This window comes from Vulpes lagopus, chromosome 1 (genome assembly GCF_018345385.1).
Source record: "Vulpes lagopus strain Blue_001 chromosome 1, ASM1834538v1, whole genome shotgun sequence".
Taxonomy (NCBI): Eukaryota; Metazoa; Chordata; class Mammalia; order Carnivora; family Canidae; genus Vulpes; species Vulpes lagopus.
The window spans coordinates 26137237-26163037 of record NC_054824.1 but is presented as its reverse complement, the minus strand read 5'-3'; the positions used below and the strand labels follow the sequence as shown (position 1 = coordinate 26163037).

The following is a 25801-nucleotide window of genomic DNA, read 5'->3' as shown; positions in this document are numbered from 1 at the left end:
CTCCCTGTGAGGAGCCTGCTTCTCTCTCTGCCTATGTCTCTGCCTCTCTCTCTCTGTCTCTCATAAATAAATGAAGTCTTAAAAAAAATAAGGATTACTGATCAGCATTCAAGGCACAGCTGAGTTGAGAGCATGATGTTGTAGTGACAACATCTGCATAATTATGTAATATTTCCAGTACTGTTCCTCAGCTTGAATGGAGGAGAAAGAAGGAAGAGGTGTGATAGTCCTGGCAGGAGTAAATTGAGCTCAGTTAGAGTAGGAAACGAAGCCAAAAGGACTGAAGAGAGAATGGTCAAGGGACTGGAGGTCTTTATGGCACAAAGGCAGAGTATAGTGGGAATAAAGCCAAGAATTAGGTATGAAAGACCAGGGGATTGAAATTTAAGATTTTAGGAACAATGCAGCTTGCAGTGTCTGGAAATGGCTGTAGTAGATTGCTGTGAGTTAGAATGTAGATGAAAGTTGTTGGGAGTTGAGAAATTTAAAGAATATTTGTCTGATTTATTGAATGGACTGCACAGAAGATATCCCTAGTAGGAACTAGGTGTAAGGAGATAGTCAAGTGCTGAAGTCCTTAATTAAGCCATTTGTCAGGGAGAATCCTTCCAGGCTATATGGGACATGTAAGGAGTTTGGAAATGTAGCTTCTCATATCCTCTTGGCCTAGAAGTCTTAGGAGATCCAGATTCAGTTAAGATTGCAGAATACAAATTTGTGAAGAGGTAAACTGCAGTTCCAGAGTTAACTCTTTAAAGAGCATAATTAATAGAATTGAAAGGCTTACACAGAAGTCAAGGAGAGGAATTACAATATTAAGAATGGAGGTGGAGGTAGTAGGGAGAAGAGAGGGCGTCTTTAGTGACCAAGAGAGAAGCTTTGAATATTCAAGACCAAGGCTACAGTCTAATAAGAATTATGTATCAGATCTCCTAATGATAGTAATAGCTAATATTTATTGGCCCCTACTATGTGCTAGACTGCTTAAGAACTTTCCTTGTATTTCCATTCTTTTTTCATTTATTCTTACATCAATTCTTAGATGCTTTTATTCTCATTTTAAGATAAAATTGAGTAAGATGAGGAAAGACTAAGTATCTTGCCTAAGGTATATGTGGCAGAGCCAAGAGTTGAAACCAGGTTCATTGACTCCAGAGCTTATCTGTACCTTTATTTGGAAAACAGGCAGCCAAATGAAATAAGTGTCTTTATTTGGAGTGATGTAAAAATTGTGGTAGCTGAAGAGAATCCCCACCCAGGCAATTAGATAATTTGTAAATGATATGTTATATATATTGTTGTTTTGTTGTTGTTGTTTGTGGTTAATATGGATTCCAAAGGGGGAAAAAAAGAACTTCTGGAATCAAGTCTCGTGCCACAAAGAGAGGGTAGCTGTGTTGATGAAGGTAGGGAACAAAGGGCTCACTACAAGGGATCTTCACTGCATCTGTGTACTCTTAAACCAAAGAAGCTAAGAGAAAAAGAAATAAGCAGTTGTGGAGGGGTTGAATGGATTCTGACTAGCTCTCTTCTCACTCCATAGCTGGTGTGTAATGGGAGCCCTATAACTGAAACTAGTAGTCAGAGGTTTTGTTTGCTACCATTTCAGCTTCCAGGTTCTTGTGTTTCCCTAAAATAACTATGAGTATGTCAGAAAAATGTTCACTATGCAAGCTACACTTAAAACAACCTTTAGTACTACTATCCCAAATGGCCTAAATACCCCTGTCACCCAGGGTAGGTTGGAGAAAAGGAATGGGGTATCTGGGTGATAATGATAGCCCTCCTATGCTGTATTCCCTCTGTAACAGTCAAATGTTTAAGTCACTGGGCTTTTGAGGACATGGTAGCTTTCAGACTATTAAGGAGCATATCGCACCAGGAAATTCTTCATGGAAACAGATACCTAGGAGTCACCCCTACAAGGAGAGTGCCCCCTTTCTCACCAAGCCAAAGTAACCCCTTTTAATGTGGAGGCTTTAAGATGTTAACCAACAACTAAACACTTATGGGTGGGAAGGGGGATGGGATATACAGTGAAATCAGTCTCTTACATATTTGGGAAAAGATTTCTGTAATCAATATAGTCAAACAAGTCATTTTGATAATTCTTATCTGTTACCTCTAACCCTAAAACCTGGTAAACACATTATTATATTATTTGAAAATTTCAAAACAATCATTGAAAGAATTTACTAAGCCTACTTAACAGCTGGAGCATTACAAAGTTCATCTCAAGTGCGTATGCCTTCAATGGGAATGTTCTCATCCCATGATGGCAATTGGGTGCTGGTCAAACCTTATTTACGCAATTTCAAATGGAATCTCAAGCTCTGCCCCATGGGAGGAAGAGAAAAAGTAGCAACACCGTTTTATAGATGAGGATAATGACATGGGGAAATGTAATGACTTGTAATAGCAAACCTACAAAACAGGTCTGACTCCTTCCTTAGAATGCTTTCTCTACTGTCCTACTGGCTGAAAGTATTGCCACTTCAAAACAATGATACATAAGGAGAGTATCGTGATTATATGGTGAAAATTATCATTGCAAATATGGAAGGCAGTACAACATACTTATGAGTAAGACAAGTTCTGTCACATGTAATGGCATATGTTGATGTCTTACACTTTAAAAATAGGGTTTGTTTTAATGCAGTCTACATGTTACCAGTATAAAATGTGAAACTAAAGCAATTCTAGTTTTTTCCAGTAAAATCTTGATACTACACCAGCTCCCCAGCTACAGTTGATGAGCCAGAAGTATGAAAGACAACAGCTGTTCTCCTAGAAGTGTAAGACCAGAAACATCCAGAATGTTCTATATAATGATGTGACCCTTCTACCACAAAATGGTGGGTTGTGTGTAATCACTGAGATTTTAGCTGTGCTTTTGCTCTTTCTAAGCCAGTATTCCTGACAATGAGAGAAAAATTGAATTTTGATTTTTAAAACTGTCAGTAGGAACCCAGTCCTATAACCCAGTCCTATATGGGTACATTTTTTTTTTCTTTTCATTGACCAAGCTATAACATCCACATAGACAGCTTTTCTCAGAAATGCAATACTGAAGCAAAGGGCAGGCATGCTCCATGTGTCAGAGCCTTTGGTACATTGATTTTTGTGCAGTCAGGGGAGCAGTAGTTACAATGCTGACCTCAAAGGTCCTGGAAGGGGGCCTTGAGAAGCCAAAGACTGAAATCTGGCATTATCTATTATAAGGACAGTAGGGAATATTTAATAAACAATTGTGTCAGACCTCTGAGTTCATTATATGTCAACTCATTTACTCACAGCCATAGAAAGGAAGTAACTGGTATTGGAGGTAATTGTCACAGTTTTTATTCATATGTTACCATCTGACTCCTCTATTCTGAGAGAGACCCATGTGTTCTTACTGAGGTTAAACCTAGAATACTTTCTAAAGGAAAATTTAAATCGTAGTCACAGTGGTGTATATGTGTGTGTATACACACATGTATACCTTCAGTAGAGAAAGCAAACATTGTAGTAGATTTTGTAATTGTGTCAGAATGGGAAGAAAGATCATGTCACCATTTTGATTTGGTAAAATCTACATCTAAAACCTGTTACTACCTTGCTTCTCCATCTTTATCAGAGGCCATGTTCATATTGACTTCACCAAAAAAAAAAAAAAAATGACGCACACTCCTATTCAGCAAACATGCATGTTCTATTCAATAAATATTCAGATGTTTTTTAAGTACTTGTCTCTCAGAGCATATTTTTTTAATTAGGTTATTCATTTGTAGCTGTCAGCATTTGTATTTCACTACAGGTTTGTCAACCTTTGCTGAAATGAAGTTGGTCTGGGAGTGAAATTGGATGTGCACCTAACTTACACGCTGCATATAAAACAAATTAAAAAGTGGATATGTGAGTGTGTGGTGGTCAGATGAGTTGCACAGGAGTAACAGACCACAAGATGGCAAGCTAACATAGGAGATGTGGTGTAGAGCTAAGGGCTAGAAATTGAACCAGAAATTACTTTTCCATTTTTTATTTATGTGTTATAGAGAACATGGGCTTTGGTGGTCATTTATATTTTTGAATATTTACTAATAAACAGCAATTGAAGTACAATTTTGAAAATTTGGAAATGACTGATGTATATTTAATAGACCACCATTTACAAGAAGGTAGTCATACTGCTACCTCTATATGCAAGGAGACTTGAAAACGTGCATTTTTTTTTAAGCTGGGTGCATTGTCACTCCCAATAAAATCAGGATTTAGTCGACCACTAAGATAAACAACAATAACAAAAATAACGGAGTGCAATGCAGTTGGTTATTATGGGATACCAATATTCGAAATATCTTTTAAACAATTTTGACCAGAAAACTTGTGAAAGACTAGATTTGGAGTTTTAAAAAGTCCTGTGTTCTTATTTCATAGCTTCATGTAATATCAGGCAAGTCACTTTTATCATTCTGAGTTGTAGTCTAATAAACATTTTAAAGGTTTCTTCCATTCCAGAATACGATGATTCTTTTAGTTCCTGCAACATAGACTGTAAGATTCATGGATATGTAATCATTGCCAAGCAACTACTGTGGGTAGAGCCTTGAGGGTACATGGTAAAGGACGTGGCTCTTGCCTAAACTCAGTATGCTCATAATTTAGAAGGGGATACAAATGCACAAGCAAATTATATAGGGATACGTGATATAATAAAGTCATGTATTGTTAATTACAATATCTAACATTTAAAAAAATAACCTCTACTTACCAATGTTTTGCATGGATCATCTCTAGTCTGGTTAACGATCTGTGACATAGGTATTATTTATTCCCATTTTACATTGTTAGAAAATGCTCTCTGGTAGAAATATTTAATCCAAGCCTTGAAATAAATTTAGATTTATCAAGAAGAGGATGAAATTATAGAAAATATTAAGTATCTTACATATATTACAATGCCATGATTAAAAAGAAGAAAAATCTTATTACCATCAGTTCTATGAAACCGCATAAATTATTTAAAGAGGTTGTCTTATTGTACATGAAATTTTTTTATTTTTATTTTTTTTTGTACATGAAATTTTTTTAAAGGTGATTAATCAGATGTTTCTATGGTATCAGGTTTATATAGTGAGATAACCAATAAAAGTCTTATTTTGCCATTACTCCAGTATATGTTCTAGTATGAGAACCATAGAATCTTGGAGAGTTAAAAGGAAATTTGGATGTCATTTAGCTATACCTGCCATACAGTTCAGAAATATTCTTGATCATCTCCCTCAGTGTTAGGCTTCTCACTATTTTATCAGGCAGTCATTTCATTTTGAGGTAGTCCAAATTAATAGAATATTTCTATATTAGGTAAAAATCTTTTTCTTTGATGTTAACCAGTTAGTCTTGGTTCTGAAACATTGGTACATAAACTATTTCTCTTTCAAGTTTGGGAAAATCATTCCCTATAGTTGGGACACAGCATCTAATACAAGATTAACTTTTTTCAGTAGTCTTATACTATACTCATTTCGAAGGTGTAAGCTTAAACTCCAAAGACTTTATGTCATGAGAACAAAATTCTGTGATTTTTAACCATGTTTTACATCTGGCATTCAACATACTGATGATCATTTGTTTTGTCCTCAGTAGATAAAAGCATACCATCTGTGTCTTCATCCTAATCACCAACATAAATATAGTCAGGAACTATTTTTGGCTATAAGTAAAAGAGCCTAACAAGGCAATGGCTTACATCAGGTAGGAGTTACCTCTTACACAACAACAAAAACAAAAGCATGGAGATAGGCTGTTCAGAGTTGATACAGCAATTTCATGACAGCAGCAAATGTCTCAGGAACTGTTTTTCTACCTCTTCACACATGAGGTCATACTTCCATTTTCAAAGTCACCTCATGGTAGAAAGATGTTTACTGCATCTCTACTGATGATGTCTCAGGCAGAAAGTGGTTGGAGAGTGAAAAAATGCATTCAAGCTAGGTCAGCCCTACTTTTTAACTTTCCCCAAAGCATCCATCAAAAAAAATCTTACTTTGATAAGATTTCAGACTGCTACCTTTACATGCAAAGGAGACCTGGAAATGTGACTTTTTAACTGGGGACATTGCCACCTCCAAAAAATCAGAATTCTCTTAGGTGAAAAAGAATAAATGTTGGGTAGCCAAAGAAGGAAGAAGCAAGAGGAACAGATTTTTCCAAGAAACCTTGAACTCAAGTACCAGGGACCTAAGCTGTAAGGTACAGGTTATGAAAAGATGAGTTAAGACATTCCTTCACCTTAGCCACAGTGAGTAGTTTTTAATGTCATCATCAAATTAATGTAATTAGAAGCCATTTCCTCTGTGAAGATTGGTTCATCACATTTGCTAATCTTCTGTAGAAAGTCAAATCTCAAGTTACTGCACTGACTCTTTTAAATAAATGCTTTATAAATGAAAGTACTTAACCTAATGACTAATACTTCTTTTAGTTACAAGGGATTGATGATCATCAGTTTACTTAATAAAGTTTTTGTAACAAAATAAAAATGGGATTGCTTAATATTTATCTCCTCTGGATCCAATCTACTCCACAGAGTTCAACAGTGACCTTTTTCTAAAAGATAGAAAACGAGTCAATTTCTTCAATTTCTTATTCTGTACAGACAATTCTATACCACAGCCATCTGTCCATCTCTACTCTGACAGCATTAATAGCTGAAAAAATCTTTCAAGACCAAAAAAAATTAACAGAAGTTAAATATATTTTCTCTAAACAACATTATTCTTTTTCCTTTTTAATAGAAAATTACATCTCCATAGTAGGGGAAGGATCAGACACTTCACGTTTAAGTAGATGGGAATGTTGACCTATTTGGGTAACATCCAGAACTTATTTTACTTTCAAACAGAATATATGGATACATTACAGCCTTTAAAAAAATAATCCCCAGGATCCCTGGGTGGCGCAGCGGTTTGGTGCCTGCCTTTGGCCCAGGGCACGATCCTGGAGCCCCAGGATCGAATCCCACATCGGGCTCCCAGTGCATGGAGCCTGCTTCTCCCTCTGCCTGTGTCTCTGCCTCTCTCTCTCTCTCTCTCTCTCTCTCACTATCATAAATAAAAAAAATTTTTAAAAATAAAAATAAAAATAATCATCATCTTAGAATAGGAAAATTGTTCAGGAATGGATGCTGTATTTTGTCAAATGCTTTCTCTGCATCTATTGAGAGGATCATATGGTTTTTGTTTTTTCTCTTGTTGATGTGGTCTCACATTTTACGAGTGTTGAACCAACCTTGCATCCTGGGGATAAATGGCACGTGGTCATGGTGAATAGTCTTAATGTACTGTTGGATTCTCTATTGGCTAGTATCTTGTTGAGAATTTTTGCATCTGTGTTCATCGGGATATTGGTCTATAATTCTCCTTTTTGGTGGGATCTTTGGTTTTGGAATTACAGTGATGCTGGCCTCATAAAATGAGTTTGGAAGTATTCTGTCCCTTTCTTCAGAGTGTAGAGATGGAACATTCCTCAGCATCTTAAAAGCCATCTATGAAAAGCCCACAGCAAATATCATTCTCAATGGGGAAACAATGGGAGCCTCTCATCTAAGATCAGGAACACGACAGGGATCTCCACTCTCACCACTGCTATTCAACACAGTACTAGAAGTCCTAGCCTCAGCAATCAGGCAACAAGAAGAAATAAAAGGCATTCAAATTGGCAAAGAAGAAGTCAAACTCTCCCCCTTTGCAGATCACTTGATACTGTACGTAGAAAACACAAAAGACTCCACCCCAAGATTGCTAGAACTCATACAGCAATTCGGCAGTGTGTCAGGATACAAAATCAATGCCCAGAAATCAGTGGCATTTCTATACACTAATAATGAGACTGAAGAAAGAGAAATTAAGGAGTCAATCCCATTTACAATTGCACCCAAAAGCATAAGATACCTAGGAATAAACCTAACCAAAGAGGTAAAGGATCTATACCCTAAAAACTACAAAACTCTTCCGAAAGAAATTGAGGGAGACACAAAGAGATGAAAAATTATTCCATGCTTATGGATTGGAAGTATTAATATTGTGAAAATGTCTATGCTATCCAGGGAAATTTACACATTCAATGCAATCCCTATCAAAATACCATGGACTTTCTTCACAGAGATGGAACAAGTCATAAGATATGTATGGAATCAGAAAAGGCCCCAAATAGCCAGGGGAATATTGAAAAAGAAAACCAGAGCCAGGGGCATCACAATGCCAGATTTTGAGCTGTATTATAAAGCTGTGATCATCAAGACAGTATGGTACTGGCACAAAAACAGACACCTAGATCAATGGAACAGAATAGAGAACTCAGAAATGGACCCTCCACTCTATGGTCAACTAATATTTGACAAAGCAGGAAAGACTATCCACTGGAAAAAGGACAGTCTTCAATAAATGGTGCTGGGAAAATTGGACAGCCACATGCAGAAGAATGAAACTGGACCATTCTCTTGCACCATACACAAAGATAAACTCAAAATGGATGAAAGATCTAAATGTGAGACAAGACTCCATCAAAATCCTAGAGGAGAACAGGCAATACCTTTTTCTTTTTTTATATATTTTATTTATTCATGAGAAACAGGCAGAGACACAGGCAGAGGGAGAAGGCGGCTCCATGCAGGGAGCCCGACGCAGGACTGGATCCCGGGTCTCCAGGATCATGCCCTGGGCCGAAGACGGCACCAAACCACTGAGCCCCCCGGGCTGCCCAGCAACACCCTTTTTTAACTTGGTCACAGCAACTTCTTGCAAGATACATCTATGAAGGCAAGGGAAACAAAAGCAAAAATGAACTATTGGGACTTAAAAAGCTTCTGCACAGCAAAAGAAACCGTCAACAAAACTAAAAGACACCCTAAAGAATGGGAGAAGATATTTATTTGCAAATGATAAATCAGATAAAGGGCTAGTATCCAAGATCTACAAAGAACTTACTTAAAAAAAAAAAACTTATTAAACTCAACACCCAAGAAAAAAACAATCCAATCATGAAATGGGCAAAAATCATGAACGGAAATTTCACCAAAGAAGACATACACATGGCCAAGAAGCATATGAGAAAATGCTCCACATCACTTGCCATCAGGGAAATACAAATCAAAACCACCATGAGATACCACCTCATACCAGGGAGAATGGCAAAAATTAACAAGACAGAAAATAACAAATGGAGAGGATGTGGAGAAAGGGGAATACACTTGCACTGTTGGTGGGAATGCAAACTGGTACAGCCACTCTGGAAAACTGTGTGGAGGTTCCTCAAAGAGTTAAAAATAGATCTGCCCTACGACCCAGCAACTGCACTGCTGGGGATTTACCCCAAAGATACAGATGCAGTGAAAGACCAGGACACCTGCACCCCAATGTTTATAGCAGCAATGTCCACAGTAGCCAAACTGTGGAAGGAGCCTCAGTGTCCATCAAAAAATGAATGGATAAAAAAGATGTGGTACACACACACACACACACAATGGAATATTCCTCAGCCATTAGAAACGACAAATACCCACCATTTGCTTCAACATGGATGGAACTGGAAGGTATTATGCTGAGTGAAGTAAGCCAATCGAAGAAGAACAATCATGGTTTCACTCATATGGGGAATATAAAAAATAGTGAAAGGGATTACAGGGGAACGGAGAGAAAATGAATGGGAAAAATCGGGGTGACAAAACATTGAAGACTCCTAACTGGTAAACAAACATGGGATAGTGGAAGGGGAGGTGGGCGGGGGGACAGGGTGCCTGGGTGATGGGCACTGAGGGGGGCACTTGATGGGATGAGCACTGGATGTGATACTGTATGTTGGCAAATCAAACTCCAATAAAAAAAATACCCCCAAAATGCTTAAAAAATTGTTTAATAGACTCGACACAGTGGAAACAGGATGTGTCTGTGGAAAATTATGAGAACTCTCCATAATCACCGTTGTCCTTTACAACTGGAGGAAGATTTGCTCTGTGAGAAAATACTCGATTTTATACTAAAGAAAGAGCTTCTGGTAGGTTTCTCCTAGAACACCTCCCTCCGGATTTTGTCATAAAATTCAAAGGAATGCTGACATTTTTGCCTTCAAATGCTCCATCACTGGTTCTTTCCTTACAATTTTTTTTTTAATTTTACGGATGTGGGTTATACCTTCTTTTTCATGGTCTGTGCAGTACTAAATATACAATAAAATATAAACTAGGAATAAGTTGGCATCAATATTTGAGAAAGATGTTCTATGCATGTGATGGGATAGGGCACTTTGGGCTTTTAATTGTTTTATTAAAATTTTAAGAACAAAAATAATATGTTAAAAGATTTATCAAGAAAAATTCAATTCTCCTCTTATAACCAATGGGATCCTTCCACATCTCTTCTCCTTATTCACACAAACATTCTATATGTACACACGTGTAGAAGTCAGGATGCTCAGTGCCTAAAAAAGGAAGAATAAGTACAAGAGAAGTGTTCTGCCTCCAGCCCCTTTTTATTTGTACAGGAAAGAAATGTATGAAGATCGTGGTTTTATTAGAATTCTTCCAGTTCTGAGATACAGAAACCCTATTTAAGCCAGTTTAAACAAAAATGGGGAATTTACCTTGCATGTAACTAAACTGCAGAAAGCAGAGGTGGAGGGGGTAATGGGGAGCCTGTGTCAGGGACAGCAGGATTGAAAAGTTCAGTCATCCTCAGGTCTTTGCCTTTTTCTCCTCTTTGTTGTCTTTTTGTCTTAAGGAAAATGGCTTAATTTCCTTGGGAAGAACCATAGGTACTTGCAACCCTAGGCACTGTTTCATATAAGCACTTGAAAAAAATTCCCTCCAGCTCCAATGAGAAGAAACCCTGTGGCTACAGACAAAATCTGTAACCAGAAAGATTTGGGGAATGAGTGCTAGAGAGCCGAAATAACTGCAGGTCAGGAATGACTTGAATGAAGTTAAGACAACACTTGTTCAATGATCTGGGAAGGCTGACAAGGTGAGAAAGTGGTTTAAGGAAGAACTATAGTTGTTAACTCTGCTTTTACTAGATGTATGGTCCCTGAAAAGTGAATTTTTGAGTCTCACTTTCTTCATCTCTAAGGTTATTGTCTGCCTTCTGAGCACCAAGGTGGTAGGGTAGAGGAGGTCAAGTGAGGTGGCCATGTCAATACAGGACACAAGTGTCAGATACTTACACCCATCTTCACCTCCGTGCTCCTCCATGCAAGTAGAGATTTTCTTGAGGCAGGCATTATACACCTCTGAAAGTATAATAGTGTCTTATTTCTATTGTAACTCAATAAATATTAATTTATTGGTAAGAGAAACAACATACCAAAATTTAAACACTAGTTTCAATCAAATGCTTTGGGTCTTTGCTGACACCAAGAAAACTTCCAGAGTATTTTTTTAGAAAACTCATTTTGTAAACGAATTAAGCTCATTGAAGAAAAAATTCATTCCCCCTCCTGTCTAAACTTCATTCACAGTCCTTGCTCCCATTACCTTTTCATCTCTTCTCCATGCGAACTGGGAAAGCAAGCAATGCACATGTCCCACCAATCCGTTTCCCTAGAGCAGAGCTTGTTATCATAACTGATATTAAGAGGCTGAGCTCCTCAAAAACATTTTTGGCAGCAAACTCTTCCTCAGACTGAAAAATAGTCTTTTCTCCATTCTAGTTCTGTGTACTAAAACCCTATTTTCTAGATTCTATGCCATGATTGGGGACTCAGAAACAAAATTATTTAACCCCCATCACTGTAAGAAAAAATATATATGTATTCACATAAATCCTTCAGTGGCTACCTGCCACTTGTGAAGATGAGGTGTCTTCATGTCAAATGGATATAAGCTTATGAGTGCAGCAATGAATGATTGGCATAAACTGAAAGCAGGAGAAAACCACAAAGTTCACCTTTCTCTGTGTTGTCCAGGGCACAGTCTTTAAGACAGATTATGACCACTGTTGGTGACACAGTTTGTAGATAATGACGGAAATAACCTTCATTATGCATGAATCACAGTGGCTTTCTGCTGAAGAGGGCAGTGCCATGGAAGACATGACATAATCAGTTTAAGTTAAAATTACATTTATATGCACTGACTTCTCATTAAAAAAATTCCAAGTGGAGAAGAATGATTTCTGAGCTATTCTCACCAAGGAGGATTGCTAGTCATGTTTGGAAACTGTCAGAAAAGGTTTATTTCACAGAATAATAATACTCAGTGCAGTCAAGTAACAGTAACAATGACAGACAACACAACAAAAACACTTCATTTTTATTCTGGAGAAATACACATCCATTAGAATATTAAATCCAAAGATAATATATCTGTGATTTAAAAAAAAATAAAGTAAGAGATGCCTGGGTGGTTCAGTCAGTTGAGCCTCTGACATCTGATTTCAGCTCAGGTCATGATGTTAGGGTGGTAAGATCCAGCCCCATGTCCAGCTCTGTGATGGGCGTGGAGCCTGCTTAAGATTCTCTCTCCCTTTCTGGCTCTCCCTCTGCCTTCCCACCCACTCCTCATGCTCATGTGCTGTCTCTCTCTAAAATAATAAAAATAAGAGCTAGGCTCCAAATCAAGTAATAATAAACATCTTTTTTTTTAATTTTTCACAACAATGTAACAGCATTGTACAGATTTTACTATCTATTCTAAAGAGAGATGTACTAGTAAATTTTGGGAAAATTATGATATATTGTATTATACATTCTGATTTCCTGACTCTAAAAAGGTCCAACAAATAGAGAAATTTATGAAGTATTTCAAAGTTCCATGGCTAAAGAGAAGTGTTAATTATCAAGTGGGTATGTTCTCTTTCTGGGTCCTACCCTGCTCCCTGTCTATGTACTCAGTGGGACCTGCCTTCCTGTGTGACTCCAGAGTGACCCTTTCAGGGGTCTCCTAGTTCAGGCTTAAGCAGGATATCTCCCAGTAATATTTGTATCAACTTGAAGACCACAAATAATGGCTTTGTTCCCTCTCCCCTAGTCCATATACATCCAGGGAGACCTAAACTGCAGAGTCTTGGGCTCTGTGGTCATTTCCCCAGGCCAAGCCTTCTCCCTGAGTGTCATTGTGTGTACTTCTGTGTACCCTTGGTTAGCTGCTGCCCACCCTCACCATACTCTTTCTCTGCAACTATTAAGTAGGGCTGAGTGAGGGAGCCTTGGCTGACACTTTGGAAAGATTGCCAGTGCTTCAACTACAGCTTGGAGCCATCACATCTGTCATAAATGTCACTTTTTATATTTTCCAGTTGACAGATCTAAGCATTTAAAAGAATACTGCTTGTTGAATTTCTTCAGACTAATTTGCAATTAACTATTCAAATACAACTTACATACCCACTTGAGCCCTACAACAATGACATCTTTGTCTAGTATATACAACTGAGCACATACTGAAAATTAAAAATGTTCTCAAATGACAGTAAGGCTGACACCCTTTGTTTTCCAATGCAGCCCAGGTCTTGCTTAGAAAGGATGCAGTTTCTAACCCTCTTCTGTGTCAAAAAAGTGACTTTGTTTCACCTCGCTGAGATGCGCCTATGACCAAATCTGAACGGCAATTCTGGAGTAGGGGAGGAGCCGCTATCACACCACATTCAACATATCTGAGATCGTGGCACTCACATGCTGAGGACTTGAGTCTTTTAGAGTATTTTTGGAGGCAGCACGTAATAAGGCACTTGAGAACCAAAAAGCTCAGTTCAATGAAATTCAACACAATGCACAGGCATGAGGTAATAACCAAGAAAAGTATAAAGATTGTTTTCTCGGTGGGTTTGGAGATGAAGCAGTCTACAGTGTTGGGACAAGGCTTCAAAGCACATTTCATAAGGTAGGGAACACTAAAGCCATTATACAGCTTGTAAAATAAAACCAGGAAGCCAACTTCAAAACCAGTTTTAACAATGAGGCTGATAAGATAAGTGTACCACAAGCCCCCATCCATTGTACCTGGGCTGACATACAGTTTCTTTCTGTGCCTTTTCTCTCTGCCCTCACGATAGGCTACATGTAGAACCACCAGAAGTGAAGGTGTGGAGACCATGATCAGTTGTAAGGCCCAGAGTCTGACTTGGGAGATGGGGAAGAAGTGATCAAAACAGACATTTTCACAACCAGGCTGTTTAACGTTGCACTCAAACTCTTTCTGCTCATCTTTCCATACATGCTCTGCTGCCACTATGTAGACCAGCAAACGGAAGATGAACACAACAGCCAGCCATATCCGCCCAATCCCAGTTGAATATTTGTTTACTCCAGTTAGGAGGTCTCTGAGGAACATCCAACTCATGACTTAGGCTCAAAAGGAGGTCAGATTCTGCAAAAGAAAACAATTGCATCATGATTCATTTATTTTTATTTCATTGATCATTTCTACTGTCTTACTTGATTATGGGATTATGGAAGATAAACTCAAATTTCAATGCTGGATATTGAGGACTCACTTTCAAACAAGGGAATGACACTATTGGTCTACAGATGTAATTAATCCCATGACCAGTTTAATTTGGAATTTAGTTGGTGATCCCACACATACTACCCTATTTTCAAGCAAATTATTTGGCTAATTGCTTCAAAGGATGAATGAGTTCTGTTACTGATCTAGAAAAAATTAGATATGAATCCTAAAGTGACCTTGGTATCTTGAGATAGCCCTCACATACCTACTTCTTGAAGTTGTAATCTCTACTCACTTTTTCTACTTTGTCAATGCCCCTCCCCAATCACTAAAGATTATTCCCTGCACCTACCTCCTGTAGTGTCCAGTATCCCATCCCAACAGAGCTCACTTCCAGTCTGATAGTGGAAAGTGAGGCTCTCCAGTATGAACGTTTTCAAAGTTATGTTTCCTTACTCCTCCAGACTCACATCCATGCCCAACTTAACCTGCTCCACTCAGTTTAGAGAGAGAGGTCAGTCTCATCTTGCCTCAGAATGATCATTCCAGCTCTACATCCCATTTTTTATCAAGTTTCCCTGGTTCTGTATTCTGTATCTCCAATTTCCATTGTTTCCTTCATCTCGGCATATAAATGTTCTTAAGTGTTACCCATTTTAACGGGGGAAATCTGCAAAGCTTATCTCGCTGACAACTATCTTCCTTTATTCCTTATTTCTATTTCCTCAACTATTATTTACTCTTCAACTCATTGAGTCTAGTTTTTCTGCTCATCAATGCACACTAAAATTTCCACAACCACTCAACTACCAAGTCTTCTAGATGTTCTGGATCTCATTTAGTTTTTCTGATACTGTTGCCTGCTCTTGTGTTCTTTAAACTTTTTCAGCCTTGACTTCCATATTACTCTATCTTGTCTTTCTATTGTTCTGATCCTCTTGATTGTGCCATCTTGTTTTCTTTAACTAGGTTTTTTTTTTTTACGATAGTCACACAGAGAGAGAGAGAGAGGCAGAGACACAGGCAGAGAGAGAAGCAGGCTCCATGCACCGGGAACCCGACGTGGGACTCGATCCCGGGTCTCCAGGATCGCGCCCTGGGCCAAAGGCAGGGGCCAAACCGCTGCGCCACCCAGGGATCCCTCTTTAACTAGTTCTTAAAAGCTCTGTCTTCTGCTCTTTTTGCACTCCATATGCTCTCCCTAGAAAATCTCATTCATTCCCATGGATTCAACTACTCCTTTCAGATCCTAAATCTCAAATCTTCAGCTCCTCCCCAGATTTCCACATCTCTCTGCCTCTTGGTTATCATTTAAATATGCCACAGTCATCTCAAACTCAATATATCTACAGCTGAATTTATTATCTGTCCTGCCCTTTGATTTTTTTTTTTTTTTTTTGCTTAATGGCATCACCAATATCTAAGCACCCAAGTTGTATATCTCATGTTCATTCTGGACCCCTCACCATGATCCTTTTTTTTTTATGATCCTTTTTAATTGCTCACCAAATTCTTCTGATTCCTCCTATCTCTCAAATTTCCCTCCAAGTTACTACTGAAATCTCTCTACCTATACATCCTTCCATGGCTTTCTATTTCCAATTCATCTTCATTTCCTCTCTCCTCCTCATATGTCCTTGATGCTGTTTAATTATCTTGCACTTCTGTCCATCTCTTTTGCTGTTTTCCATATAAAAGCTGATAGGACAAAAAATCCAGTCAATAAATGGACAGAAAACATGAACAGACATTTCTCCAAAGGAGACATACAAATGGCCAACAGACACATGAAAAAAATGCTCAACATCACTTGGCATCAGGGAAATATAGATCAAAACCACAATGAAAGACCACCTCACATGGGTCAGAATGGCTAAAATTAACAAATCAGGAAACAACAGATGTCGGTGATGATGCAAAGAGGAACATTTTTACACTGTAGGTAGGAATGCAAACTGTTGCAGCCATTCTGGAAAACAGTATGAAAGTTCCTCTAAAAGTTCAAAATAGAACTACCCTATGACCCAGCAATTGCACTACAAGGTATTTATCCAAAGGATACAAAAATAGTGATTGGAAGGGGCACATGCTCCCCAATGTTTATAGTAACAATGTCCAACAATAGCCAAAATATGGAAAGAGCCCAGATTCCATAGGCAGATAAATGGATAAAGAATATGTGGTATATAAAATAGAATATTACTCAGCCATCAAAAAGAATGGAATCTTGCCATCTGCAATGACATGGATGGAACTAGAGGATATTATGCTAAGTGAAATAAGTCAGTCAGAGAAAGACAAATACCATATGCTTTCACTCATGTGGAATTTAAGAAACAAAAAGAGATGAACATGAGGAAGGTAAGATAAAAACAGAGAGGGAAAAAAAACAGAGAGGGAGGCAAACCATAAGAAACTCTTAACTATAGGAAACAAACTGAAGGTTGGTGAAGGGGAGGTAGTTGGTGGTTGTTAACTAAGTTGAATTTAAATTAAAAAATAGTTTTTAAAAAGTGGATAGGATGCTAGGGAGCCTTCTTTTTCATTTTAGTGATGTCTTTCTGGCTTCGATTTTGTCTTATAATTGAATTCTGTGGTGTGGCCCACAACTTTTGTTTGTTGGGCCCATTACATACTCAGCATTCTCTGTTCAGTGCTTTTGAGTTGGTCACACAACTACCCTGGAAAGTGGAGATTCTGTTTGCTTTTCAGTTTGGTTTGTTTGTTTATGGTGGTGGATGCTTTGTTCTCTCAGATGAGAAAGCTACTTCCCAAGTATACGATGTAAGATACAGAGCAGGGTTTAAATCCAATTTACATCATTCTAAAATAGAGCTTCTCAACAGTGACACCATTTATATTTGGGGCTAGATAATTCTTTGTTGGATCAGCTGCCCTGTGCATTGAGGTTGTTTAACAGTATCCCTGGCCTCTATCAGCTAGATCCAGTAGTAGCAGCTCCTGCCTCTATTTCAACCAAAAATGGACAACCGAAAATGTCTCCAGATATATCCAAATGCATGGTACCATGCAGAGATGAGACAAAATCTCTCCAAGTGAAAATCACTTCTCTTAACTTTCTAACGTCATCAGAAGATGTGGGCCAGAGTTCCAGTTCTGCCACTAATATACTTTGTGATTTCTCAGGTGAAATCCTTGCCATTTCAGGTCTTGTTTTCTGTTACAAAAATTACTTACTTTTTGTTTTTTATATTACTCAGTTAAAAGAGTATCATGGAAATTATGGTGTGAGGAGAATGAGGAGGTTAAGAAAATTGGGATATTGTTATAGCAGCACACCTGTTGGAGCATGTCACATTACCTCTTACAGAGGGAACAATATGTAGTGAGCCCACACACTAGAGCCCTAAGGAAATATATGAGAGTTAAGAGATGTTTTCAGAGAAAACAAAGATACATGTACACAATGCTCTATTCAGCAGGGAATAAATACTTCAATGTCCTTGGGTTCAGAACACAAACAAAATTATATTAAATAAAAAGGATTCTGAAATCCACCTGAAAGGTTAGTGTCTCCATAAATTATTAAAACAAAGTCCCAAAGATTAAAAAGGGAAAACAAAAGGTATTATGTTTTCCTATAACATGTGTCATTGGGCATTTGTCCATATTATTCAAAAAGATATTTACGTAATGTTACAAAACATTTGGAAGTGCCCTGTTGGGCATTTTAGAGAAGGGAAGAGGGCAAGAGTAGATTCAGGCTTTTTTGCTAAAAGAAAAGCAGTAAGAACATTTTGAATAGAATTGGAAGACTGACACCATTAAATATGTCAGGATTATGAATTTCACTTGACTGATGAATGTCTATCCTATTTTGAAGTTCTCTGCTGATGGAAAGTCAATGGCTTTTCTCAGAGAGGGAGGTGTTCTAATTTTAACAAAGGTGATTTAGCATAGCACATAAGAGCCTAGGCACAGTGCTGGACTCCTTGGGTTCAAGTCTTAAGTTCAGCTGTGATTTTAGAAATACCTACCATGTGGAGCTCAAAACAGAGTGTGATACATGGTAGGTGATCCATAAGCATTATCATCATCACCACTATTACTTTGCCAGTAAAAGTCTTTTCTTGGTGTCAAATTGGAAGCCTTTCCAATTGCAAGTTAAGTATATTTTTTTTCTCTAGCTTTTTTCCTATGAAGATGGATAAGTTAGGAGTCTCCATATAATAGCCTTTTAAGCATTTGAAAGCAGTCATTGTTAGTTTGAAATCATTAGCTCATCATTCTTATGTCTTAACAATAATTCAGATTGTCTCTTTATTTTTAATTTATCCCTTAAACCACTAAGGATAACTACTGATATTTTGAAGAGTTTCTACTTATCAATTCTAATGTACCAATTCTCCTATGACCTTCTCTCTTAAGAACTAGCAGTTAATTGCACAGGAATTTAGTTTGGAAAATTCAATTAATAAAATATTTTCAGAAAGTAAAATATTCAACATTGCCAATATCAGGAATAATTTTGGGAAGTTGTGAATTCTCCCCAAACATTTTATCTAAATTAAAATTGGAAGTGAGAAGAAGGTGCTGGATCAATCAGATTTCCATGTCAAAAAAAATTAAGTTGGATCCCTACTTTATGCAATTTAAAATATTAACTCAAAATGGATCAAAGAACTAAATATAAGAGCCAAAAAAAAAAAAAACCCCATAAAACTCTTAGAAGGACACAAAGGGATAAATCTTTATGACCTTGAGTTTGACAATGGATTCTTAGTTATGACACTGAAAGCATGAACAACAAAAAAGAATAAATAAATTGGACTTCATCAAAATTATTATTTAAAGATTTTATTTATTCATGAGAGAGAGAGAGAGAGAGAGAGAGAGAGGCAGAGACACAGGCAGAGGGAGAAGCAGGCCCTATGCAGGGACCCCGAAGTGGGACTCAATCTTGGGACTCCAGGATCACGCTCTGGGCCAAAGGCAGGCACCAAACCACTGAGCCACCCAGGTGTCCCAAGACTTCATCAAAATTAAAAACCATTGTTCATCAAAGGACATTATTAAGAAAGCAAGAAGAACCAAAAGTGGGGGAAAATACTTGTACAGAGAGAGAGAGAGAGAGGCAGAGACACAGGCGGAGGGAGAAGCAGGCTCCATGCACCGGGAGCCTGATGTGGGATTCGATCCCGGGTCTCCAGGATCGCGCCCTGGGCCAAAGGCAGGCGCCAAACCGCTGCGCCACCCAGGGATCCCTGGTAAGGTTTTAATATCCAGAATACATAAGGAACTACTAAAACTCAACAACAAAATATAATTCAAAAATGAGCAGAAGATTTGAATAAACATATCTCCAAAGAAGACATACAAATAGCCAGGACATACATGAAAAGATGCTTAACATCACTAGTCGTTAGGGAAATGCAAATCAAAGCTACAATGAGATACTGCTTCACATTTACTAGGATAAGTACAGTTTTTAAAATATAAAAAAGAGGGCAACTGGGTGGCTCTGTTGGTTAAGTGTCCAACTCCTGATCTCGGGGTTGTGAGGTGAAGCCTCAAGTCATGCTCTGCACTGGGCATGGAGCCTACTTAAGATTCTCACTCTCCCTCTGCCCCTCGCTGCCTGTGCTTTCTCTCTTTAAAAAAAAAAAAAAAAAAACGAATTGTGATAAGTATATGCTCTAGCTGCTGGGATACAAGAGTGAGCTAGATAGAGAATAGAGATAGCTCCTTGCTCTCATGGAGCTTATACTCTAGAGAGGGAGAAAAATAATAAACAAGAAACAAGTAAATGCATAATATTAGATAATGATGAAGGCTGTGAAGAGGCATAAGCAGAATGATGTAATTATGATGGGGCCAGGAGAGCCTCTTTGGACTGAGGGGCCGTGGGAGACCTCTCTACTGAGGTAGTGTTTGGATTGAGCCCTGAAAGGCAAGAAGTCAGCTACATGAAGCTATGAGGAAGAACATTTTAGGAAATGGAATACCTAGTCAGAATGAATTTATGTGTTTGAGGAACAGAAGGAAGGTCCTCAGTGAATGAGGGGTGGATGGTCTGAGATGAGTTTGGAAAAAGAGATCCAGCCAAGTTGTATAGAGCCTAGGTGGTCACACTAGGCTGTTCTGTGCTATGTCACTATAGACAAGAAGTTCACTCTTTTGAGACTTCAGTTTCCCTGTCTATAAAATGGGGTTACTAATATTCCACAAGCTGACTTCATGAAGTTTGTTGTGGTCATAAATCAAAATGAAATATAAGAATTTCATAAAACACACAAGAAAAAAAAGAGATAGCAAAGTTGAATATTGAATTCTTAGGTGAAATATTCAGTCTCAAATTTCTTTGCTCTTTGCCGTAGAATAAATCACTTATGCATTCTTCAAAGGCCTTAATTCTTCCCACTGACCACATTAAGAAAACTGAACTAAAAGATGAGAAAGTAATTTTCATATCACTTTGCTGTCATATTTAATATTCATATTAATAGGAAATATCCATTCAGTCCTATTTACTCAAATAATTCCAATGTCAAACCTATTGCAAGGATTCTTTTCATTATTGGCATCAATGTTGATTCAAGTATTTCATAATTCTATTAAAAATCCCAAATGAAATGTATCTGGGAAGTGGAGACAGAGGGTATGTGGGTACACAAATACACATGTTCTATGGGGATGAGAAGTTAGAATGCTCAAATAATGACTGACAAATTGTTTTAACCCTTCTCTTAACAGCAGAGATTTAATCCTCAAAATGGAGACCTTGGAGAAGAATTGTGTAAATGTAAAATTTTAGATAACTATCCCCTGTGTGCTGCATATCCAAAAGTTACAACCAAATGAATAGGTAGAGGAAATAAATTTATACATGTCAGAGTCTACTCTCTTAGAAGAAACTTGCATTAGTATAGCTCTGAGTAAATAGATACAAATGAATAAGTGCATTTGAAGCAATTAGGATATCATTTGATGCCTGACAAATATCAATTTAAATATCATCATCATTATCAAACCAATGAAAATTGAAAGACCCCCCCCCCAAAACTCAACTAAAAATCCTCCACCAGCTATACTAAGGTTCTACTAACTGATTTTTTTTTAAGATTTTATTTATTTATTTTGAGAGAGAGAGGGTGAGCAAGCACAAGCAGGGGGAGCAACAGAGGGAGAGGGAGAAGCAGACCTCTACCCTCCCCCTCTGAGGAGGAAGCCCAATGTGGGGCTCAATGCCAGGACCCTGGGACCATGACTTGAGCTGAAGGCAGATGTTTAAACAACTGAGCCACCCACGTGCCCTACTAACTGATTTTTTTTTTAAAAAAAACAAAGACTACAACCACAACCTCCATATAACATGACATCCTGAAGGGAAAGCATAATCAGACCAAATTAAGTAACTCAGATTTGGAGACAAATACTTCCTTTGAGTATGAAATGACTAAAAACCAACATGGGAAAGGATTAGTAATTTGTAGAAGAAAACGATCCCAAAGAGATAATCTGTCTTATATTCCTGGGATAACCAGAAAAATACTAGAATGTTAGTAGATGTAAGTATGTAAAATTATGTAAGACCTTAAACTTAAAACTTAAAAAATTATGTAAGGTGAGAATTAGAAACTTATTTTCCCATCATAGCAACCAGAGGGTACCTAAGTAAAGTAGATAGTAAACGAAGAAACAAGCTAATCAACCATGTGGTCCCATGACCGGCATAATAACATGGTAGCAGAGGTTAACAGAAGAGTAGAGCTCTGCATGAATGCCAGGTGAACAGAAACTATGTAGACCTTCTCAATGTCTACATATTTCCACACACAGGGAAAAGTTTATAATGTACAGATATAAAATACTCCATCACTCTCTTCTGCAACCAAGGATTCTGGATTTTTCTGGGACAACCTTATTGCAAACATGCTGATGTCTAATGAAAACTAATGAGAACGTGTATGAGTTTTGGGTTGAGAAAATGAGTTACAATAACCATACAGTAGAGGCAAGGATAGTTAATGCATCTGACTTTTCTACATCGTGGATTAAATATCCATTACAGTCATTTGATTCTCATTCCTCCAATTTACCAAGCAAACTCTGAGTAATAATTTTCTTGCCAAGGAGATTCCCTAAACTGTGTGAAGATATTCCCCTGAAATTACATACAAGAGTTCCAGTCCCTGGAGAGGCACCTGTTAAATCAGGCTCCTCTGGGTTTGGTTAATGAGTCCCTTAGAGCTGACTCACCTCATGGTGAATCATACACCTGAGCTTCTGAGCCTTTGGGACTGAGCACCAGTCCACCCATCCTTCACTTATTCCGAGATGAGCTTTTGCTATGCCAGCAACTTCCCCCACACTGAAGCTTCACTTCATGTGTGGTTCAGCCATCCACAGGTAAGTGCCTTCTTTGTGTTCTTGAGTGGGCACAAAACCACTGAGAAGCCCTGGCACTGCCAGAAGGCAGAGTCCCGCACTGAAATGATCAAAAACTGCTATTTTGAAACTTGTGTTTTAGGGGCACTGGATTTCCAATTTCCTAGCAGAACACCAGTGACAAGCCTTGAAAAAGGCATTAGCTTCTATATCCAGTTCCTTTCGTGTCCCAGTAATAACAGTGCCTGTCTGTGGGTAGTGCCTGAGCATTTCCAAAATGTCTCACAGCATCTCATGTAATCCTCACCTCCACCCTCTGAAAGAGGTGAGGTCTGTGGTATGACCCCCAATGTAGTGACGAAGAAAGGGAAATTCAGAGAAGGAAGGGGCTTGTGCAAGACTCCCCCTAATCAGTTGGAAAACTGGCAGCAGAATGCAGATCCTGAATGATTGGTTTCTAGTTCCCCTTAGCATGCTGGGTCTTCTGGTTCATTAACAACTCTGTGCTACATTGTACACAAATTATTTGACCCCTAAAGAATAGAGTTTCCTCTCAAGAGTCTCTTTCCACTACCTGCTGACACTTGCAAATTCCATAAAACCCCCATTTATATACAAGGCATTTTCATTTTTAGCAATAGCCTATTTGGAAAATCCGTAAAGCAAGGTGTTTCTCAGCCCAGGATCTATGACCCCTGAGGGTCTGTCATTAGATTCTCAAGGGCTTCTGAGAAGTTTATGCGTGTGTATTTTGTTTTTACAATCTTAAAAAAAAAAAGAAAGAAAAAGAAACAATGATGCTGGATGACTAGCTCATAACCAAGGACTGCCACAGGATTTCAGTATTCATAGTCACCAGCATTTGGTAAACTACACAGCCTTCAGGCCAAATCCAGTTGACTACCTGTTTTGTAAATAAAGTTTTGTTGAGGCACAACCGTGCCCATTCACTTATTGTTGTCTATTGCTGTTTCCATGCTAAAATAGCAGAGTTGACTGGTTGCAACAGAGATAGTATGGCCCTCAAAGCTATAACTACTATCTGGCTTTTGCAGAGGCCATTTGCCCACCTCTGATATTTACATTGTATTTGAAATCATATTGGAACCAAGTTACAGAACTTTAATTTTTCTGGGCTTCCGAGAAACAACACATAATGGATTCTACTCAGCAGAAAGCTACATGAAGGCATATTGACAGCGCAGCCTGAATGAAGCCTGCTGGCAGTTTGAATGGAGACATGCTGTGAAAGAACAAGCCGTAACCCAACCCACAGTGAGGTAGGTAGGACCAACTTTAAAGAATCTGGGCTTCTGCAGTCAGTACCTTATTCTCTTAATGAGTGGTAATTTAATTTCAGCCAAATCAAACCTTTTGTCCACTAAACTTTAATTAATTTTATTGGTTTTGTGATGTTTGATTTTTCTTTTGTAAATATAGTTGCATAAGAGCTATAAGTCTAAAGATTGGCCTGTGGATATAAAATTATTTCACATCTAATCTTAGGTTTTATACATATAAATAACAGTATACTAAAAATATAAATCGTTAACACTGAGGATCCATGGACAATGCTGAGTAGAAGAGTACCCACACAAGCTGACACGTATACATATACACCTCTTGCCTAGTATTTTACTTTCCTGTATGAATAAAGGCATTGCCATTTTTACTTTTTTATTTTTTAAATATTTATAAAGATTTATTTATTTATTTGGGAGAGAAACTGTGTGCATGAGTGAGGCGGGGGTAAAAGGAGAGGGAAAGAGAATCCGAAGCAGACTCCTCAAAGAGCACAGAGCCCAATGCAGGGCTTGATCCCCTGACCCTGCAATCATGATCTGAGCCAAAATCAAGAGTCAGACGCTTAATGACTGAGACACCCAGGTGCCCCAAGGCATTATCATTTTTAGAGGATCCCCTCTTAGAACAGTTCAAAGGTTGTCCTTAAGGCAGACAGAAGGGGCCACTGAGAGGTCTTGGGCTGTTCCTCTATGACCCCCAAGTCCCATTCATTCACATTCTGTGCTTAGGCCAAGCATTTTGACGTGGCCACAGCTGCCAAAGCCCTCAAGTCCATCACACGTTCCAAATGGCAACTTAGAGGCAGCTTATCCAGAAAAGGCATCTGTGATGCAGCACAAAACTGGATAGCTGTACATCTAGTTTGTAATAATTAGGATTACTTCTCTCATCAAAACTTTTTGGAAGAAGGTAATGGCTAACTACCCAATTACAAGAAATGCCATCTTCCCATTAAATAAATAAATCCTATCATAAGAGAAATAAGCTTAACTTACCTCTTGACACAGATGTGGAGATTAAGAAGAGAGCCAGTCAGTTGCTCATTTGATTAAAATAAAATCATGAGCTGATTATATTATTTCCCTGAGAGGAAACTAGTGCGTTAAGCTCAGGCAAATGGAGTCTAGTGGTTTCCAAGGTAGCATAAGCCAAACAGGTGTAACCTGATCATTTGTTTTGCCTCATAACTTAGATGAGAACTTTTGTGTCTCTGCTGTTTATAACATATGTTAAAAGGGAATTGAAACCGGAAAAACTAATTCAAAACCATTCACATACACACAGTTCATTGAATATCTCTTTTTATAAAACCTTATCATCATCTACACAAAGAAGCTGGAACAATGAGAGAGAGTGTTTCATCTCTTTAAAGGATTTTTCCAAGATTATTTATCAGAACCTATCTACTATCTACCAAAAACAATAGGCAAAAGAACAATTTAAGTGAATCTATCTTTGATGAACTTATTTTAACTTCATATCATACACACTATTCTTAGAAACTCAGAAAGTAAGAAGACATAGTAAAAGTCACTCTCACAAAACCAGGAAGCATCAACAGACATTTTGTATGTACATAGCAAACAGATGAGAAAGAGAGGGAGAGAAAAGTAGGGAGGGGGAGAGAATATTTTATCTTTTTATTTCAGAATGAATTCAGCTAAAATTAAAGATATGTGGAATAAAAATGAAGCCATTTTCTCATAGAATAAGAAAAGCTTACAA

The 25801-nt window shown here is 38.0% G+C and overlaps 1 protein-coding gene across 1 annotated transcript; it reads right to left on the bottom strand.

Moving 5' to 3' along the window:
• Positions 1 to 13320: 13320 nt before the first annotated feature.
• Positions 13321 to 25183, bottom strand: GJB7 (gap junction protein beta 7). Its single transcript, XM_041725540.1, has 2 exons — positions 25072 to 25183; positions 13321 to 14341 (listed from the first exon to the last, which is right to left on the bottom strand). The coding sequence occupies exon 2, from the start codon at positions 14312 to 14314 to the stop codon at positions 13523 to 13525; it is 792 nt and encodes a 263-aa protein (XP_041581474.1). The 5' UTR covers positions 14315 to 14341; positions 25072 to 25183; the 3' UTR covers positions 13321 to 13522.
• Positions 25184 to 25801: the final 618 nt, after the last annotated feature.

Coding starts and splice junctions, on each gene's coding strand:
- GJB7 (XM_041725540.1), bottom strand. CDS start 14,314: ATGAGTTGGATGTTCCTCAGAGACCTCCTAACTGGAGTAAACAAATAT.